Source organism: Acinonyx jubatus, chromosome X (assembly GCF_027475565.1).
Source record: "Acinonyx jubatus isolate Ajub_Pintada_27869175 chromosome X, VMU_Ajub_asm_v1.0, whole genome shotgun sequence".
Lineage (NCBI taxonomy): Eukaryota > Metazoa > Chordata > Mammalia > Carnivora > Felidae > Acinonyx > Acinonyx jubatus.
This window is the reverse complement of record NC_069389.1, coordinates 94,459,738-94,474,036: the sequence shown is the minus strand read 5'-3', so window position 1 is coordinate 94,474,036 and position 14,299 is coordinate 94,459,738. Positions and strand designations below refer to the sequence as shown.

The following is a 14,299-nucleotide window of genomic DNA, read 5'->3' as shown; positions in this document are numbered from 1 at the left end:
CCTCCAATAGGAGAGGAGGAGAAAAGGGGGGGGGGACAGGCCAGCTTCCAGGAGGGTCCGCCCCTTCTTTCCCTCCCCCGTGAGTGCCCTCCACTCACTAAAATGCTGTATGGGGCTTCTCGGCTTTCTGATGGCCCGGTTCCTGCAGGTGCCCGGCTGCTAGATGACTTCTCATCCCTCCCCAGCGAGTCTCAATTCTTGGGGTGAGGAGGGGGTTAGCTTGGAGTCCTCGGGTGCCCTTGTCCTCCAGCAAATCACTTCAGGGCTGATGGGGGGAGGCCCTGACGCTCCCGGCGCTGGGCTCTGCTCTCTCCTTTCCTTCACCGGGGAGTGAGGCTGGGGGGGGTGGTGGTGAGGAGAGGGTGGCGTCAGGCCACGGGAGACATTCCCGGTTGTGACCCGGGATGTCCACAAGTAGCAGCAGCAACAGCAATCCCAGGGATGCACCCAGAGGAAGAAGTGCTCTTCCTCAAAGTGACCAGGAATGGTGCCCCTGGGAGCCCTATTTTGGGCCTAGTACCTCAGCACCGGACTCCTTTGAATCCAGTAGAGGAGAAAGCACCGCCCCACTGCTATCCAACTAGCGGGCACCTTAGCCTGGCTTGTCTGACCCGAGGGGCAGGCCCGTTGTAAGGGGCTCCGTCCATCTACCTTTGGGAACGGTTTCAGCCCTCTCTTCTTCCTTCTTCCCTTTTCCCTTCCCTCTGCAAATTGAGGTCGATAAAAACCCCACCTCGGGGTACAAACCCATCCCTGTATAGCTTTCTGCTATGTTGCTCCTTTTCCCTTTACCTCTCCCTAAAATAGTAACAGAGACATTAAAATCGATGCCGATAAATATTTATTGACATAGAAAGAAGCCCACGACATATATCATTTGGTGAAAAAATACAGACTATAGAACAGCACTTCTATGTGATCATTTTTATCTATACATACACCTATCTGGGCACACAGGTATAGGGAAGTATCTAGAAGGACGTCCATCAAAGGGATGACGACGGTTAGATCGGGGTGGAGAGCTGGGGGTAACTTATACTTTACTTTCTTGTACTTTTCTTTGTTTGAAGATTTAACAATGAATGATGCCACTTTCACAAAGAGAACAGAGCCAGCGAGGAAATGAGCGCACAAAGAAAACAGGCCCTTAGGCAGGGGGGCTGGGGAAGCAAGGACAGAGGTCAGGCTGTCTCCCTCCACTGTGCTGGTATTCAAGACCCTCTCTACTCCACTCCCAAAGGAAAGCTGCTTTGTGGATTCATGCAATTAGAAGCGCCCCTCCCCAGTTGTCCCATTGCTGGACTCAGAATATGGGTTAGGGTTCATTTAAGGCTAGGGGACACCAGCTCACTGCAGCTCAGAAGGGTCATCTTGTTGGCCAGGGGCCTCTCTGGGTCCCTCCTCCTCTGTATGGGTCAGCTCCTGCAGGGTGATGATCAGATTCTCAAACACCTGGGCCCGGCTGCTGTCATTGTCACAGGTTTCCTTTGAGTGGCCCTCCTCACCGCAGTAGGAGCAGCGGATTGTGTGTTTTCGCTTCCTGGTTCTACGCAGGTGCCTAGAACCATCATTCTTATGCCCAGAACCCCCGCTGGTGGAAGGAGACTGAGCCCGGGAACTGCTAAGGGAATCAGGGGAATCGATGACTAGCACTTGGTCCCGAGGTCTGGCCCTGCGTCTGGGGAGCGGAGAAGCCGTGAATGACAGTGGAGGGTCCGGAGACTCCACCAGGATCACATCCTCATCTGAGTCATCGAGGGCATCATCTATCTCTATCACGTTGCAGTCGGGACTGCCGACCACTATCTGCGGGGAGCCCTGAAATGCCATCAGGCTGGTGGCCCTCTCCACCAGTGACTCGGATCTTTTGGGCCGTTTCTGTTTAAGGAAAGTGTCATCCCAATCCTCTTCCTCCCTGACCATCTTGATCAACTCGAGGAAACTGGGGAGGCGCTCCTGCTCATTTGCATACATCCTGAGAAGATGCTTCAGCCTAAAGCGCAGGTCCCCGTTCAGCTCGGCCCCTAAAAGGAGCTGGTGCAGGCGGGTCTGGTTTGCATCTTTCTGAGCTATGATCCCCGCCTGAATAGCATTCTGGAGCTGCACCTCTAAACGGATCACATAAAGGGAGGCTTTCTCCCCTTGCGCCTGCAAGGTGTTAAAAAATTTACCGTGAGCCGACACACTGCTTTCCGATTCTCCAAACACCAATTTCATGGCACGCAAGAAATCGGCCACACTTAGATTGGGGTTGGCCGCCTGCAGCAAAAGCATGACCTCCCTGGCGGGGCCTCGAAGCGTTTTCAGCAAGCGCTTGAGCTTCTCCTCCTCAGACATATTCCAATCCGGCAGGGCCCCATTGACTTGGATGAGCCAGTTTTCAAAGGTTTCTTCCCCCTGGGCTGGCACCACCCTCCCCGAGAACAACTTCATATTTCTCTCTGCCACGCTGGCCATTAAAGGGCCGAGGCTTCTCCCCAGGGACCTCAGCATAGAATGGGCCCAGGGCGGCAAGGGTGCGTTCTGCCGCCGGCTATTACCCATGCGCGCAATGATGCTAGCCATGACTGATGACGATCGGGGCGTCCGAATGGAACAAGACGCGCAGGCTTTGTGGGTTAGCCTAATGTGCAGGCGTGCTGGGGGACTCTCCTATCTCAGTAGGGGCTGTAAAGAAGAAAAAAAAAAAAACCGGGTAGTAGTTAATAAGGGAATTGGCTGCAGTCGTATTACTCTCTCCCTTCCTGCATATCCTGCAGTGCATCTTATATATGCCCACCTCCCTAAAAATATCTTCTGGGAGACTGGCGATTACAACCTCACGGAGCCAGCCGGTGTCTCGGTGTAAGCAGGGTGCTTTTTACGGCCACATCCAGCCAGTCGTCCAGGAGGGAGGGCAACTGTTGCTTCTAATTCTAAGTGTAATCGTGTGTACGGAAGCTGATATTGGCCTCTCAAAATAGAGCACAGTGGTCACAGATTTGTCGGAATCCATAAGATCTCGTTAACCTCTTGGTCTCAGGTCCCAACCACACCCCCTTCTGAAAGTCCTCCCGCCCCACCCCCGCCCCGGTTATGTCTCAGATTCTTACAGGAGCGCAGGAACGGGCGCGCGCGCGCCTTTATTTCACTTCCAGCTTCCGCAACCGGTGGCCTCCGCGAGAAAGCTCGTCTCCAGGCTAACAGCCGATCTCTGTCCACCGGGGGGGGGGGGGGGGGGTCGCCGATCCGAGACCTCCGGGCGTCAAGATTGCGCCGCCGCCGCGGAGGGCAGGGAAGGGAAGGGTCAGGAGCAGCCTCCTCGCTCATCCCTCTCCCTCCTCCCCCCTCCACCCCCGACACCCACCCCCTCCCCGCTGCCTCCGCTGTGGGTAGGGGGAAAATTCCCTCTCCCACCTTCTGAGCACAAGCCAAAGCGACCCCCGCCGCATTACATTTCCCCCGGGAAGTGGTCGGCCTACCAGCTCTGCAATCAGCCGCACAGAATTCAAGTTCGGATTCGGCTTTGATGGCCTGCCACGGAGATAGGGAATAGGAGTTGAACACGCACACCCACACAGCCCTCTCCAGAAGAGATGAAGGGATGCAAGGGGGGTTCAAGGCAGACAGCTTGCCATCCTTCCCTCCCCCCACCCCGACCCTTCGTCCCCCCTCCCCGAAAAGGCCCCGCCGCTCAATCCAGGCAAATCCTACCCATTAGGCGGCATCCAGCGCAACCCCACCTCCTCCCTCAGCGCTGCCGGTCCACGGGCGTGCTCCTCCCCCCGCCTCGCCGTCCCCGGTTCCCCCAGGCGGGGAGCCACCCGGGACCGGTGCCCCTCCTCTCTCCGCCGCCGGGCAATCGCGCCCCCCTTTCTTTACCTGTGCTCGGCTCGGTGGGCTGCGGACCCTCGGGCCTTGCCAGCTGCGGATGCCGCCTTCCGGTCTCCGCGGCCCTGCGAGGGAAGAGGACGGGCACGTCCCCGGCCGCTTAAGCGACCCGGAGCTGCCCGCGAAGCTGCTCCGCACGGCGCCCCCCGCCACCAGCGAGGGGTAGCTGAGTCCAGACAGCACGGTTCCCACGGCAGCCGCCGCTGCTTTTATCTTCGGCCCACGGAGACAAAAGAGCGTGACGAGAGAGCCGGCGCGGCCAATCAGCGGGGCGCGGGGGCGGGTCCCCGCGCGGTCTCGAGCCGGATGCAAATGTGCGCCCGAGGGGGGCGGGGTGAGGTGGGCAGAAGGGCCGGCGGGCGTCCAAGGCCGCTTCGGTGCCTGGACTGGAAGAGTTTGCGACTCTTGCCCGCTTCTCCCTCTTTTCGCTCTTGGCTCAACTCCGCGCCTTGGGGCCGGCGCATTAAACACCGAATGGGATCGAAATCAAATACACAATAAAAGCGGCTCACCTTTGTATAGGGGGAAGGGAGAAAAAAAAAAAAAAGCATCAGCGCTTGCTCTGTGCAAATAGACTTACACAATTCTTTTACTGTGAAGGAGGTGGTAGCGTGTCCATGTCACAGGGAAGGCACTCGGGCATCCGGGCCCTTAACCAGTACTCACTAAGGTATGGGTGCAAGTCTGGCTGCATGAGAATCCTTTGGGGGGAGGGGGGAGGGAGCTGGTTAGAAATGCAGATTCCCGGGGCCCCGCTTCCGGGGGATTCCGATCGACCAGGACAAGAGCTGGGTGTGATTTTTGTTAAGTCGCTGTAGTTCATCCCGAGAGGATGTAGGAGGATGGTGAATTAGTAAATGGACCTGCCTCCAACGTATCTGTTTATAGCATATCTTGGGTGAAATGCAGCTCCAGAGCGGACACTCCTACCTGGGGTCCACGGTCTGCCTGAAATTGGATGCAAAGATTCTAGACTCTGTAGGAAGCTGAATAATGGCCACCCAAATATACCAAGTCCCAATCCCCGGAACCTGCAGATGTTAACCTCGTATAAAGTAAGAGTCTTTGCAGATGTGGTTAGATTAAGGATCTCGCCGTCAGGAGATGCTCCAGGAGTATCTGAGTGGGCCCTCAATGCAATCTCGCGTCCTTGTAAGACAGAAGAAGAGGGAAAGCTGACGCAAACAGAAGAGGAGAAGGTGATGTTGAAGACTGATGCAGGGATTGGAGTGGCGTGGTCACAGGCAAAAGTGCCCGCGGCCACCGGAAACCGGAAGAGGCAAAGAACAGAGCACAGCCCTGCCCACACCTTGAATTGAGCCCAGAGAAACTGATGCTGAACTTCTGGTCTCCAGAACCATCGGGGTATAAATTGTTTTAAGCCCCTGAGTTGGTGGTAATTAGTTAGGGCGACCACAAGAAACTAATACAGACGCTATATTTCTCGGAGTCCAGAGCTTTGCACATGTTTAGATGGGCCTGTGGTCCAGTAATGGTTAAAAACCACCCCCCTCCAACCTTTCTCCATTTAGTATCTTTCTCCTTCATTTTGTACTTGAGGAAGAAGTATGAGGACTAACACCCAACGCAACTCGCCTAGACCCCCCCGAGCCACAGCTCTCTGCCGGTGATGGAGCTCTTCCATTTCTCAACCCGAAGACTGCATTCTAGGTCGCCCTTCTGTGAGCTCTTGAGCGGACCCCTCCTTTGCCGGGTTGGGCATCACTGGCCTCAGAGAAGGCACAACTCTGTGAAAGGGAGTCTGTCCGGAGTGAATGGGTCGGAAGTCAGTGGCTCCACGTATGAGACTGCTGGGGCTGCCATAACCGAGGGCCACAGAGCCGGTGGCTCAAACAGGGGACATTTATTTCCTCACAGGTCTAGAGGCTAGGAATCCAGATCAAGGTGCACACAGGATTGGTGTCCCCTGAGGTCCCTCCCCTTGGCTTGCAGACAGCTGCACTCTTGCTGCCTCTTCACAGGGTCTGTGGGTGCCTGCTCCCACCTTCAAATGTCCTCTTCTTCTAAGGACCCCAGTCAGATTGGACTAGGACCCACTCTGACAGCTTCATCCTGACTCAGTCACCTGTCTTACGGGCCCATCTCCACCTACAGTTACGTCCTGAGGTACCAGAGGCCAGGGCTCCCGCCCGTGTGCTCTGGAGGGACACAATTCAGCCCGTAACACCCTCGTTCCCCTTATTCTGGAACAGCATGGCTCCTTTCCCCACTTGGGACTTTTCGGGGGCCAGGGTGCTGGGGGCATGCGTTGCACGAGTGGACGGCCCACGCACAAAGCAGTTGCTGTTGCTTTTTCATGACTGGTGATGGCTGGAAGTGAGTCAACAGTGGGGTGCCCTTCAAGCTACTGTTGGGTTCCTCTTTAGCACTCAAGGTACTTCACCTGCTCCTTTCTGCTTTCTTTCTTTTTTTTTTTAAGTTTCTTTATTTATTTTGAGAGAGAGAGAGAGAGAGAGAGAGAGAGAGAGAACATGGGCAAAGTGGGATCGTGACCTGAGCCGAAATCAAGAGTCGGATGCTTAACCGGCTGAGAGCCACCCAGCCCCCCCCCGCCCCCCGCTCCTGCCCTTTCTGTTCTCTTCTTTCCAACCTTAGTATTTAGAATTCCTTAAAGTATAGAATCCAGATTTGGAGGCGAAGCACCTTCTGTCTCAGGATTGTGGCCTGTCTCTTGTGGACGGGATAGAGTAGGATGGGGTGATAGAGGTGGGGAGAAGGCAGGCTGGTCACCTTGCAGACCCAGGGCTGAGGCCAGCAGTAGCTTATGGGCTAACTTCACACTCTTCCTTTGGCCCCCCAGGACCACGACATCTGCCCCTGGCCTCTCAGCAGATTCTTTTTCCGAATTTGAAGGGTCTCATCACCAAGTCAGGTGATCTGCAGCCGGCCCTGGAGGCATCAGAAAAGACAAAGACTAGACCTCAGAGCTCTACAAGATTGCTGAAAAGAAACGGAGTGTGTGTGGGGGGGTGCCCGGATGGCTTGGTCGGTTGAGCCCCCAAGTCTTGGTTTTGGTCTTGCGGTTCGTGGGATCGAGCCCCGCATCTGGCTGCACGCTGACAGCGTGGAGCCTGCTTGGGATTCTCTCTCGCCCTCTCTCCCTGCCCCTCTCTCCCTGTCTCAAATAAATAAACATTAAAAAAAAAAAAAAAAAAAAAAGAAATGGATTGCGTACCAGGTGCCTGGGTTGGGTCCTGAGAACAAAAAGAGGGTCTTTCCATGCAGACCTGGGAGGAGGGTGGCTAAGCTGGCTCCAGTCGGTTATTGAACATCCCTTATCTCTGGCTGCATGTTTTGGGGTGTCGGGGGCCACTTCCAATGGCAAAGATTCAGGCTCTGGTGGCTCTAAGGGGGGCCGCATTTTATTTTCCAATTGCAAAAGCATAAACTTTCGAAAAGTCGATGGTTAGGAACTAAAACTTTCGGTTGAACCAATAATAGCTACCTTTGGTTGCTTTGCTCCTCTCTGTCAGGAATTTTCCATCCATTATCTCACTTAAGCCTCTCCAGCAGCCCTGTTGAAATAGACATTGTTCTCCCATCGAAGTAGCTGAGGGCTTACAGACACTTCACGCTCGAGCTCTTTGGCTCATCAGAAGCCAAAGCCCGGGTGCGGGACGCTTATGAAAGACCCCTCCCCAGCCTAAGCTGAGACCCCGAGGGCGGCATCTTTCGTGGAAATACTCAACGAGAGGGTGATAGCAAGATATTTTTAGGCAAAGAAAAACTAAGAGAGATTGCCACCGGCAGACTGCCCTAATGGAGATTCTAAAGGATGTACTTCAGGGGGAAAATTATCTTAGAAGAAGGAAACGCAGGACGGAATGGAGAGCAGGGAAAGTACGTGGGCAATATGAGTGAACACGGATGGAAGAAGGAATCACACAAACGTCCATTCTGTTTTTGAAAAAAGAAACTTGCAAGGACCTTACGATAAGAAAAGACATCAGAAGCAGCGTAAATGGAGTTCAAGTTTTCTAAGGGCCTTGTATCACATCGGAAGGGACTTAGGTACTTACATCTAGACTTTTATCAAAGGTAATTATGTATGTAGGCAATAATAGGATGTAATTATTAAAATAACAACGACAGGATGTAAATCTTCAAACTAGTGGAGATGGAAAATAACCGAAAAATTTTTAAAAATTCCTTTTAATTCAATTCTTTTTAAATCAAGAAAGAAGAGGCAAAAGAAACTCAGGCGGAACCAATACAAGCACAAAATAAAATGGTAGCTTGAAACCCCAATATATCAATGATTTTATTAAATGTTTATGAGCTAAGGGGCGCCTGGGTGGCTCAGTCGGTTAAGCGTCCGACTGAGGCTCAGGTCATGATCTCACGGTCCGTGAGTTCGAGCCCCGCGTCGGGCTCTGTGCTGACTGCTCGGAGCCTGGAGCCTGTTTCAGATTCTGCATCTCCCTCTTTCTCTGACCCTCCCCCATTCATGCTCTGTCTCTCTCTGTCTCAAAAATAAGCAAACGTTAAAAACAATTTTTTTAAATAAATAAATAAATGTTTATGAGCTAAACGCTCAAGTATTATCAAGTAGGATGAATAAGTACGTCTGTATGCTGTTTGAGAGAGACAAATTCAAAATATAAGGATACAGATAGGTTGACCATAAAAAGATGGGGAGAGCTAAGTCACCCGAATAATGACATAAGCGATAGAACACTTGTATAGAGATATTCAAACAAAATACACTTCAAAAGCGAACAGCATTATTCGAGATGTAGAAGGACATTTCCTAATGATAAAAGACTCAATTCACCAGGAATGATTATGCATTTATAACAAAACCTCAAAATATATAAAGGAGAAGTTAACTTACTAAAAGGAGAAATAGACAAATACATAATCCGAGTGGGAGGTCTCCCCGACCCCGTACTTCATCCAAGAGACATAAAAAGGGTCTCCAAGGATATAGAATTTTTGAACAACATAACCAATAACTTGAGCTTACAGCCATTGTATAGAACACTGCAGCCAACAACCACAGAATACACGTGCACAAGGTTGATGAAACGTGACCATGTCCCAAGCCGGAAAGCAAGCCACATTTCAAAAAGTTGGAATCTGATCATAATGCAAAGAAGTTACAAATCGATAATTACAAAAGACAACTGAAAAAGCTGGGTATTAGAAAGGCAATAGTGGAGTCACAGAACATTTGTAGCTGAACAACAGTGAAAAGACATCGAAACTGCTTCGGATGCAGCCAAAGCAGTGCTTAGAAGGAAAAAGTGTCTTTTAGCAATGATGAAAGGCCAAAAGCTAATGAGTTAAGTATCCATTTGCAGATATTAAAAAGCAAACAAGAGGGGCACTGGGGTGGCTCAGTCGGTTGAGCGTCCGACTTCAGCTCCGGTCGTGATCTTCTGGTTTGCGAGTTCGAGCCCCGCGCCGCCGGGCTCACTGCTGTCAGCGCAGAGCCCTCTTTGGATCCTCTGCCTCCCTCTCTCTGCCCCTCCCCCGCTTACACTCTCTCTCAAAAATAAATAAGGAGAAGGTCGCTGGAACCTCCATCGTGTAGCCAGATAGAAGCACAGGTAACAGCCTGGGCTTGAGACTGGCATCTGAGGTGGGGGTGGGGGACTGTCCTGTAAGGCTAAGCCCTTTAACTATGGCGTCTGATGCCACCTCCGGGTAGACAGTGTCAGAATTAAGTTGAATTCTCTGACATCTTGGTGGTATCTGAGAATTGTTTGGTGTTCACTGGGGGATCAGCCCCCACCCCAAGTTAGAATTGGGTCTAGCAACCCTAAGAGATGGGGGTTCTAGCCAGGGAAATTAGGGCAGAAGAAAGCAATAAGCAACATCCACATTGGAAACAAGTAACATGATCTCTATTTGTGGATGATATGCTTTTGTATATAGAAAAGCCTACAGAAGCCACTGGAAAACTAGTGGAATAGATTAGTTCAGCGTGGTTGTAAGATACAAGATCGATATACAAAACTCAGTTGTATTTCTATACGCTAGCAATGAACAATCCAAATATGAAATGAACAAATCCATTTACAGTAACTTCAAGAAAGAACATATTTATGAATAAATTTTAAAAGTGTGAGACTCCCACCATGAAAACCACACATGATCACTGAAAGAAATGAAAGATCTAAATAAAAGGAAAGATACGTTATTTTCACAAATTGGAAGACTTCATGTTGCTAAGATAGTGACCTACAGATTGATCTACAAATTCACCGTGATCCGTATCGTAATCTTGGTTGGCTTCTTGGTAGAAATTGACAAGCTGGTGGTAAAAGTCATGTGGAAATGCAGGGGACCCAGAATAGCCAAACAATCTTGAAAAAGAAGAGCTTGAAGATTAACCCTTCGCAGTTTCAAAACTTATAAAAAGCTACAGAATCAAGACTGTGTGGTACTTGCATGAGAAGAGATATACAGATCAGAATAGAATACAACTGAGAGTCCAAAAATAAGTCCAGACATTTACGGTCAATTTTCGACACAAGGGTGCCAGACCCTTCGTTCAGTGGGGAAGAACAGTCTGTGCAACAAATGACACGGGGACAGTTATGTGTCCAAATACAAAATAATGAAGTTGGACCCCCACTTTGTACCATGTACAAAAATTAGTACAAACTATGGGGTGCCTGGTTGGCTCAGTCGGAAGAGCATGAGACTCTCTATCTCGGGGTTGCGACTTAGAGCCCCACATTGGATGTAGAGATTACTGAGATAAATCAAACTTAAAAAAAATAATACAAGGGGCACCTGGGTGGCCCAGTCAGTTAAGCGAGCATCTGACTTCGGCTCAGGTCATGATCTCACGGTTCAGGAGTTCAAGCCCCACATCGGTCTCTCTGTTGTCAGTGCAGAGCCGGCTTCTGATCCTCTGTCTCCCCCTCTCTCGCTCTTTCCCTGCTCACACTCTGTCTCTCAAAAATAAATAAACGTTTTGAAACATAAAAAATAAGCAAAACATTAATACGAAGTCGATAATGGAAAAAAAAACAAAAAATTAAATACAAGAGCTAAAATTTAAAAACTCTTAGAAGAAATCATAGTTGAAATAAATATTTGTGACCTTGAGTTAGGCAGAAACTTCTAAGACATGAAAGCACAGGCAAGAAGAGAAAGCATGGATAAGTAGACTTTGATACATCAAAGGACACTACCGGGGAAGGGGAAAGACAATCCGCAGAACGAGAGACAATACATGCAAACTGTATATCTGAGAAGGGACTTATAGCTAGAATAAATAAAATGCCTTTATAATTCAATAACAAAAAGGCAAATAATCCAATTAGAAATGGGCAAAGGATCTGAACAGACATTTCTCTAGGGAAGATACAGAAATGGCCAATAAGCACATGAAAAGATGCTCAACATCATTAGCCATCAGGAAATGCCAATGGAAACCATAATGAGAGACCACCCTATACCTACCAAGATGTCTGTAATAAAGAAGACAGACAATGACAGATGTTGGCAAGGATATGGGGTGGAATGCTCAAATATCGCTGGTGGGAATGTAAAATGATACAGTCACTTTGGAAACCAGTCAGGAACTTCCTCAACAGGTTGAATACAGAATTACCATACCGTGCAATAATCACACACCTCAGTGAATACCCAAGAGAAACGGAAACATATATTCACATCAAAACTTGCACCCAAATGTCCATAGCACCATTAGAAGCAATAGCCAAAAAGTGGAAACAACCCAAATGCCCATTAACTGATGGATGGATAAAAGGAATAAAGTACTGATCCACGGGTGAACCTTGGAAACATCATGCGAAGTAAGAGAAGCCAGTCACCCAAGGCCACATATCGTGCGATTCCATTCACAGGAGTTGTTCAGAATAGCCAAGTCCAAGGAGACAGAAAGTAGGCTAATGGTTTCCAGGGGCTGGGGAGGGGAGGAAGGGAGAGGAAAGGGGGTGACTGCTCATGGGTACAGGATTTCATTTCGGGCTGATGGGAATGTCGGAAAATCGATTGTGACAATGATTGTACAGCTCTGAAAATATTTTAAAAGCCACTGAATTGTACGCCTTAAAAGGATGAATTGTATGAGCGTGCGGCGTATCACAATAAAGTTGTCTTTGTTTCATTTTTTCATTGTCATTTATTTGTCCTTATTATTTAGTTACTTTTTTTTTTTTTTTTTTTCAACTAGGCTCCACGCCCAGCATGGGGCTTGAACTCACGGCACTGAGGTCAGGAGCTGCACGTTCTACTGACTGAGCCAGCCAGGCGCCCCCTACATTTTTATTTCTTGTCTTTTTTTTTTTTTTACATTGCTTTAACATCTGTGTTTTTAAAAATCATAAGTGGCTTACATTTGCTTTTATTATTGAAGGTATAGGTGACGTACAAGACTATATGGGTTTCAGGTGCACAACATAGTGATTCGATAATTCTACACAGTACTCAGTGCTCACCACTAGGGTGGTCCCCGTCTGTCACCATCCAGATGTTATTACAATACTGTTGGCCGTCTTCCCTGTGCCGTGCTCTTCAACTCCATGACTCATTTATTTTATAACCGGAAGTTGGTAGCTCTGAGCCCCCTTCACCTATTTTGCCCATCCCCCCACCCCTCCCCGCCCGCAGCTACCAGTTTGTTCTCTGTGTTTAAGAGCCCATTTGGTTGTTTGCCTGTTTTTGTTTTTTAGATTCCACAGAGAAGGGAAATCATACGGTATTTGCCTTCCTCGGACTGCTTTCACTTTGCATAATGCCCTCTAGGTCCATCCGTGTTGTCACAAATGGCATGATCTCATTCTTTTTAATGGCTGAGTGGTATTCCATCGTGCGTGGAGAAAACGGAGCCCTCGCGCGCTGTGGATGGGAAGGTAAATGGGAGTAACCCCCGGGGAAGACGGTATGAAGGCTCCTCCACCAATTAAAAATAGAGCTACCACATGATCCAGCAATTCTACCTCTGGGTATTTAGCCACAGACAATGAAAACGCTAATCTGAAAAAGAGAGTTGCACCCCTATGTTCAATGCAGCATCATTTACAATAACCAAGATAGGAAAGCAACCCAAGTGTGCGTCCACAGATGAATAAAGAATATGTAGTGTGTGTGCATACACCTATATGTATATATTTATATAATGTGTGTTTGTATATATATAATGCGTATATAAAGTATATATGTATAATGGAATATTAATCAGCCATTAATAAGCTGGGGTTTTTTTCAAAGCTGGGGTTTTTTTAATTCTTTTTTTTTAATGTTTATTTTTGAGAGAGAGAGAGAGAGAGAGGCATGGGGGAGGGGCAGAGAGAGAGAGAGAGGGAGAGAGAGGATCCGAAGCAGCCTCCGCGCTGACAGCAGAGAGCCCAATGTGGGGCCAAAGTCAGATGTAAGAAGTCGGTTTTTAAAAAAGAAGATTGGGGCGCCTGGGTGGCTTGGTCGGTTGGGCGTCCGACTTCAGCTCAGGTCATGATCTCACGGTCCGTGAGTTCGAGCCCCGCGTCGGGCTCTGTGCTGACAGCTCGGAGCCCGGAGCCTGTTTCAGATTCTGTGTCTCCCTCTCTCTCTGACCCTCCCCCATTCATGCTCTGTCTCTCTCTGTCTCAAAAATAAATAAACGTTAAAAAAAATTAAAAAAGAAGATTTATGGCAGGGCTCTGGGTGGCTCAGTCGGTTGAGCGTCTGACTTCGGCTCCTGTCTTGATCTCACGGCTCGTGAGTGAGTTCGAGCCCCACATCGGGCTCACTGTCATCAACACAGAGCCCGCTTCGGATCTTCTGTACCCGCCCCCCTCTCTGCCCCTTCCCTGCTTGTGCTCTCTCTCTCTCTCTCAAAAATTAATAAATCTTTAAAAAAAAAATGTATGGCCCAGATCCATTCACACAAAGCTCAAACACAGGGGAGACTGTATTGCTTAGACATGCACATGGAGATGATAAAACTAACAGAAAGCAAGGAGAGCTTACCAGAAAAGTCAGGGTGGTGGTTACCCCTGGGGAAAGAGAGCAGTTTTGAATGAAAAGAGGCCTGCAGAGGGCTTCTGTGGTGCCCCTCAGGCTCCGCCGGACCAATTAGCTTCCATTTGGGCGTCTGTCACTGAGTTCTCAGTTTCTTAATCCTCCTGTGCCTCAGTTTCCACACCTGTAAACAGAGTGTATCATTGCATCCGGCTCCGATGTTACTGTGAAGGTTAAGGGCAGTGATCCTTGTAAAGTCTGAGTCTCTGTTGCATGCCTGTTTTTGTTCTGTTTTCCATGTGTTGTCGCTCCATGAAAAGATCAAAATTGCATTTTAAAACCTCCTGTTTAAAACCTCAAGGCGTGTGAGTCTTGCTCAGACTGGTTCTGCCTCCTCCGCCCAAAAGAGGTGGAGGGGAATAAATATTTATTGACCGTTCCAAAGTCCCAGGCATCGGGTCAAGGGCTTCGCATCCGCTTTATACAC

General features: G+C 49.3%; 2 protein-coding genes across 2 annotated transcripts in view; both read right to left on the bottom strand.

Moving 5' to 3' along the window:
• Positions 1-824: 824 nt before the first annotated feature.
• ZCCHC12 (zinc finger CCHC-type containing 12) lies at positions 825-4,520 on the bottom strand. The gene is made up of 4 exons (XM_027054258.2): positions 3,862-4,520; positions 3,462-3,513; positions 3,093-3,235; positions 825-2,667 (listed from the first exon to the last, which is right to left on the bottom strand). Exon 4 carries the CDS (start codon positions 2,563-2,565, stop codon positions 1,348-1,350), a length of 1,218 nt encoding a protein of 405 aa, XP_026910059.1. The 5' UTR covers positions 2,566-2,667; positions 3,093-3,235; positions 3,462-3,513; positions 3,862-4,520; the 3' UTR covers positions 825-1,347.
• A 1,772-nt stretch (positions 4,521-6,292) lies between these two features.
• IL13RA1 (interleukin 13 receptor subunit alpha 1) overlaps positions 6,293-14,299 on the bottom strand; it is an 81,211-nt gene continuing 73,204 nt past the window's right edge. The window contains exons 11-13 of the transcript XR_008289827.1: positions 13,822-13,996; positions 10,636-10,799; positions 6,293-7,406 (exon numbers count right to left, since the gene is read on the bottom strand). The gene's annotated coding sequence lies outside the window, so the exon portion shown is untranslated. The remainder of the gene's footprint in view (positions 7,407-10,635; positions 10,800-13,821; positions 13,997-14,299) is intronic.

Bases quoted from the DNA above. Each gene is read 5' to 3' on its own strand.
- ZCCHC12 (XM_027054258.2), bottom strand. From the start codon at position 2,565: ATGGCTAGCATCATTGCGCGCATGGGTAATAGCCGGCGGCAGAACGCA.